The 5,951-nt window shown below is 35.5% G+C and overlaps 2 protein-coding genes across 2 annotated transcripts; both read left to right on the top strand.

The window, feature by feature from the left end:
* The first annotated feature begins 6 nt into the window (after window positions 1-6).
* Window positions 7-4,851, top strand: LOC112459845 (EEF1A lysine methyltransferase 2). Its single transcript, XM_025024189.1, has 4 exons — window positions 7-64; window positions 159-257; window positions 3,993-4,402; window positions 4,712-4,851. The coding sequence occupies exons 1-4, from the start codon at window positions 9-11 to the stop codon at window positions 4,804-4,806; spliced, it is 660 nt and encodes a 219-aa protein (XP_024879957.1). The 5' UTR covers window positions 7-8; the 3' UTR covers window positions 4,807-4,851.
* Window positions 462-2,792, top strand: LOC112459844 (zinc finger BED domain-containing protein 4-like). The gene is made up of 3 exons (XM_025024187.1): window positions 462-855; window positions 971-1,224; window positions 1,322-2,792. Exon 3 carries the CDS (start codon window positions 1,341-1,343, stop codon window positions 2,103-2,105), a length of 765 nt encoding a protein of 254 aa, XP_024879955.1. The 5' UTR covers window positions 462-855; window positions 971-1,224; window positions 1,322-1,340; the 3' UTR covers window positions 2,106-2,792.
* Window positions 4,852-5,951: the final 1,100 nt, after the last annotated feature.

The raw sequence follows: 5,951 nt of genomic DNA, 5'->3' as shown, positions 1-5,951 counted from the left end.
GCGGAATAATGACAGAGCGGGCGAGCGAGGAGCTGACGTCGTCGGATCTGGGCACTCTCGAATTGTGAGTAAATACATACCGTGACCGCGCGACACCCGTTGTGCATCACTCGCCGCTTTTCTGATCCTCCTCTGTTGCCCTCGCTCTGTTGCCGCAGCTGGGAGAACGCGTACGCGCAGGAGCTCGACAACTTCCGCGATCACGGGGACGTGGGCGAGATATGGTTCGGCGCGGCCAACGCACGCAAGGTCGTACGGTAAGCGTAGCCAAGGGCCGGCACGCGAGCACGCGTCTCGCACCGCGGAACGGAGTAAACAGCACTAGTGATGCGCGATTCTGATTCGATTATTTGAGAATCGATTCTTTTTCATGAATTAATCGTGATTATTAATCGATTATTCAGACGGTCGATTATTTGCGAATCGATTCTTTTTTCTTGATAATCAATTTAATCGATTATTTTCAGGGAGCCTATTGGCTCCTACACATGGGACGCAACACGCTTGCGCGCGGCAAGAAGCGACGCGGTAGCCAATCAAAGTTCGCCAACTGTCGCCGCGCGGTAACCGTTACCGTGTTCAGTTGCGCATTCCGTGTGCACGTGCAGCCCATTTTACTTCGAAAGTTCTAATTACGTCTTTATATTAAACAATTTGGTGTGTATCGCCGATTGCGAGCGACTTGGAGCTCGATTTGAAGCGAATGCAGCGAATAATTCCGCCATTACAAGAGTTCCCGGTCGTATTGTTTTATTATTAATAGAAACTCGGCGACGATTCGCTCGTTTCATTGTGTCGATCACGGCGGTGAAACCAGAGGTCGACGAAGACGAACGACAACGACGAGGACAATCCGTAAGTACTATGTGCAGCGTGTAAATTCTCTGTTAATGCTTTATTCTATTACCTGTTTGTAGTGTTTGTACCTTAGATTTACCCAGCTATTCTACGGTTTACTGCTCTTCTACAGGTCCTAAAGCATCAGTCGAAACAACGAGGTCTCGTATGAGCACGTGAGGAACCGTTAACAACGGCTACGCTCTCCGGCGGAGAACCTCGATCGATTTAGCTTTGCACCATATGATGGCCAAATCTAGCGACTTGGATTGGCAAATCGAGCAGCTAAAGAAGTGTAAAATTATCAAGGAGGCTGAGGTTAAGGTACGAGGTGCGCAGGTCAACTTGTATGCAAAAGCGAGTGAAATCCTGATCGAGGAAAGCAAGGTACAGCGTGTTGACTTACCTGTGACAGTAACTATCTCTATTTCTTGTAAACAGCTATCACTTGTCAGAATTTGACAATCATTAAATATATTTAAAGCCTATAGGATGTCCCAGAGATGACAACACGCGCCGAGCTACAAATTTTGAAAGATGCCTGTGCCATTTTGTGTCCAATCGAATGTGTTACCACGGAAATGTCGGGCGAGTCGTATGTCACGTGCAGCAAAATCATCCCCATCGTTAATTGCCTAGTGAAAACTTTGGAAAAACTGAACATTGAGCACGATATTTCAGACTATCTGCACAAAAATATTTTACGAGAACTTCGCAAAAGATTTGTGAATGAAGATTCAAACGTTGAAAAAAACGTTATGCTCGCTATATCCACTTTGCTGGACCCACGCTTCAAGAAACTGCACTTCCGCAGTCCATTAGCTGTTTCTACAGCAATGAGTAAGATATGTCAATTGATGAAAGAAAATCAGAGAGAGAGTCAATCTACTGCTGTCGTAGATAATATATCAAATACTATTGAGAAAACAAAAGATTTGTGGAACGTTCACGATGAATTGATAGCATCTTCATCAACAAACTGCGACGAGCCTGGTGGCGTACCAGTCGAACTTCGACAGTTCCTTAATGCTAATGTCGTCAACAGAAGCGAGGATCCACTAAAAGTTTGGTATAAACTGAAGGATATTTATCCAAAGGTGTACGAAATAGCCATGAAATATTTCGTGATTGTGGGAACGTCTGTCCCATCTGAACGCTTATTTAGTGCTGCTGGAGATATTATTAGCGCAAAAAGAAGCAGAATTACTGGAAAAAGGGCATCGGAGATTATATTTCTAGGATCTCTACCTAAAAAATACTGGACCTAAGTCACAGCGGTGCGACGTCTCACCCGTATACCACATTATTATTATTCAAAGTTTCATTTTGCCATAACTATTATTCATTTTACCATAACTATTATTATTCAAAGTTTCATTTTGCTTCGTTTATACTTGTACTTGATAAGTCGATTTTGGTAACGAGCGTATTAATGTATTCACTGCAAATTTGTGCAAGTGGGGTATTCTGTTGTAAAAGAATTTCGCGACTTTATGATGAACATGTAATAATTCTTTTTCGTTATTACTTTAGTAACCTTCCATAATTTTAACAAAGAGGCACTAAATTATAATGTCAATATCTCAGATTACGTTTGTATGTTATTTTTATGCGAGGAGTGTGTCTGCGTGCATTCGCCAATTAATGAGGTGACATAATAGTATCGGTACAGTAGTGTCGAACAAAATATATTTGCAAGTAATGGAAATAACGACTTTAAGTATATGTATATTTTCCTGTGAAAATATATATTTGAAAATAATTATTTGCAAATATATTTCAGCCAATATTGGGACGTACATTGAGATGCAATTATCCAGATGCGAATTAAGGCAAATGCTCCGAAAATAATTTTGTAATTGAAGACAGTATAGATATTGATACTGCATCTACAGCAATGATTTAAGTTTATTGAATGTGCAATTAAATAAAAATTTTATAGCGTGTTGCAATTACATTTGTTTTATTATTAAAAACCTTTGATTGCAATCAAATTCTTGATCTTAATCGTGCTTTATTTAAATTTTTACATCATAATTAGTCAGTCTAATGGCTTCAAAATCTTTAGATAAGAACCCGATTTTTAATCGATTATTTGAGAATCGATTCATTTTAGTCCGATTAATCGAATCGTAAATTCTTTTTTGCTAAAATTAATCGATTATGAGAATCGATTATTTTTAACGCGATGTCGCATCACTAAACAGCACACCGCGGTAGAAATCGATAAACTCTTTCCCGCGGAAACGCAAACAGCCGCGACACGATCGAGACTGTTCCCCGCGCGCCGTTACTAGTGGCGACATCTGTGAGACCGTGCGGCGTCCCGTCCTCTCCGTCGATAGCGTTTTCTACTGCGGATAATTGCAATTCACAATTCTCGGATTAAAAATTATCTTTTTCTAATTAAACTAAAGTTTTCCACTCGTTAGAAGCGAAACTATATGATAAAGGAAAACGAGCAACGATATAAGATATAAATAAGTAATATGAATAAACGAGATTTTTAATTTAATCTTTACATCCTATCGTTGCTCGTTTTTGGTCGATTATTTTTACCTATTTCTACTATTTAAATATATATTATAAATATATCTTTGAAATGTTGGTAATCTAATCATTTATAGATTGCAGCAAAAGTCGTGGAAACTCTCAGAAAATGCACCGTTACAAATTTGAGTAATTTTTATGAAAAATATATTACTCACCTGTCATTTTAACCACTTTGGTAGTTCTAGTATTTAAATATTTTGCGTTAATTAATTTTTTAGAAATATTAAATATTTATGATTTAGTGCTCCTTGAAATAATTCGTCCGCTCTTTTTCACGCAGCTCGAGATAATTAGAATGGTTAAAAATTGTGTAAAATTTCGCAGTCTCTTATTAGTATAATTTTACTATATACGTGCGTGAAATAAACAAAATTCTTTATATTACAATTTATATCTTTAATGTAATATACAATATAGAGGAAATAACTCCATACTAAAGGAGAATAATTAATTTTTCCTGAAATTTAGTCTGTTCGAAAACAGTTTCCATTATTTTTTTGAAAATGTTTAAAATAGACAAAAGCAAATAAAACGAATGAAGATCGTTACGTGTAAAGCTTCACAAATATATCAAAACTGATATAAAGAAAGTCATTTTCTAGATGGATCGCCACGAAATTGGATTTGAACAAAGAGAGCGATAAGATGATCGACGTAGGATGCGGTAATGCGATGACTTTGGTGGAACTCGCGAAAGAGGGATTCACGAACTTGACGGGGGTGGATTACTCACAGAAAGGGGTGGATCTGGCCCGCATGGTGCTGAACGATAACAATTTGCCGAATGTAAAGATCGAGATCTGCGACATACTCAACAACACGTTGCCGCATGATTTTAAAGTCGTTCATGATAAAGGCACTTACGACGCTATCAGTTTAAACCCGGAAGATCCGATGGCAAAGCGACAGAAATATATGGAAAATATACACCGCATCCTTTTGCCAGATGGGTATTTCGTCTTGACATCCTGTAACTGGACCAAAGAGGAACTGCTGAAGCATTTTGCGAGTCGTTAGTACAATTATAACTTAAAATTTTAGTATCTGTTTTTGAAGTAAATATTAAACAAAGTATTAATTACAATAATAACTTAAAATATTAATTATATATTATTATTTATATTATTACAATATTTCCCTCAATCAGATTTATCGCGCGCGTGCGCGATGACGTGTTTACAATTTTTTGGATTATTTTATCAAAGACAGGTGTTGTTCTCGTAAAAGAAATTATCGCTTTCGCATCATTATCTTGGAAATATTGCGAACATAATCTCTTGGGATGTATGTACATTATCAAATATGTGATTATTGTTCGCAGATTTCGAACTCAATAGTGAACTTCCTACGGATACCTTCCAGTTTGGTGGACAGAAGGGAAACACTGTAACACAATTGGTATTTAAAAAAAAGTGACGATAAAAGTGATTACATTGAGATAAATAAAATAATTGTGTTTAATTTATGAAGAGATTTTCATTTTATCTTCCAAATCTTTTACACTAAATACTCCTTTTAAAGAATAAATAAGTATTGCGAAAAGGTTCAAGAATTTATTTGTGCAAGAAATATTTAAATACATAAAACGACAGTGAGATTAATATCTAGTACTATAACGTCTTCTTGACCATTATCACATTACAAAGTTTATACAAAATATACTTACACTATGATAAATTAAACTACGCGATTAACCTATATGCGATTACTAAATGTAGAGAAAATAGCGGAGAAATAAATATGCATATCATCTACCGAATGCATTTATTATAATAGTATAATTAGCAATAGTGCATATTTTTCACAAGAACTTATTTCGATGTCGCACATCCAAATCGATTTGCAGATTTAAAACAAAATTGATATAATGTTTGATGAACGATTTAATTATTACTGAATTTTAAGATTAGAATTCTGAAATATTTAGAAAATTGCATGTGGTGTGCAACTTTGTAGGAATTTTGTGAGCATTTTATTAATAGATCTTTTTTACTTTCTTTTAATACGCTTCATGCATTAAGGAGAATATGTCTTAAGAATAAATTATGCTAACTATAAATATATTAATACGTGCATCTTTGTGAATGCTCTTATCCTTTAGAGTGCAGTTAAAATACGAAGCTTTTAATCATGTACACTGCAAAAATTTACTATCAAAGCATTATGTATTCTGTTACTTCAGACTCTAAAAGTAGTCAAATTCGATATCTAATAAATTTTATCTGAAAAACGTTAACGTTATATATTCTTTTAGTCTTTCACACTCGTGTTGTGATCATTACATGTAACATTACATATAACAGAATAAAAATATCGTAATAATAATGAAATGGCAGACTATGATCACACATCAAACACGAAAAAATTTATATAAAATAATGAATTTGGTGTTTATCCTAATTTAATTGCCATTATAACAACTATAACAATTTTTTCTAATTGTAATAACTTTAAAGCACTCGTTGTACTAAGAATATAGGCGAGTACGAAGAATCGCGAGATCGATTACTTATTTACGATTGATTTATAGTCACAAAGTGATTCAGAATTAACGTTTATTT

Source organism: Temnothorax curvispinosus, unplaced genomic scaffold, assembly GCF_003070985.1.
Source record: "Temnothorax curvispinosus isolate PA1 unplaced genomic scaffold, ASM307098v1 QBEX01010171.1, whole genome shotgun sequence".
In the NCBI taxonomy this organism is placed as follows: domain Eukaryota; kingdom Metazoa; phylum Arthropoda; class Insecta; order Hymenoptera; family Formicidae; genus Temnothorax; species Temnothorax curvispinosus.
The sequence above is the reverse complement of the archived record's forward strand: the minus strand, read 5'-3'. Positions and strand labels throughout refer to the sequence as shown.

What these genes read in the sequence shown, in the direction of transcription:
- LOC112459844 (XM_025024187.1), top strand. Translation starts at nt 1,341, where the DNA reads ATGACAACACGCGCCGAGCTACAAATTTTGAAAGATGCCTGTGCCATT.
- LOC112459845 (XM_025024189.1), top strand. Translation starts at nt 9, where the DNA reads ATGACAGAGCGGGCGAGCGAGGAGCTGACGTCGTCGGATCTGGGCACT. An exon ending in GATCTGGGCACTCTCGAATT is followed by an intron (nt 65 to 158) that starts GTGAGTAAATAC and finishes CTGTTGCCGCAG; the next exon opens with CTGGGAGAACGCGTACGCGC. An exon ending in AACGCACGCAAGGTCGTACG is followed by an intron (nt 258 to 3,992) that starts GTAAGCGTAGCC and finishes GTCATTTTCTAG; the next exon opens with ATGGATCGCCACGAAATTGG.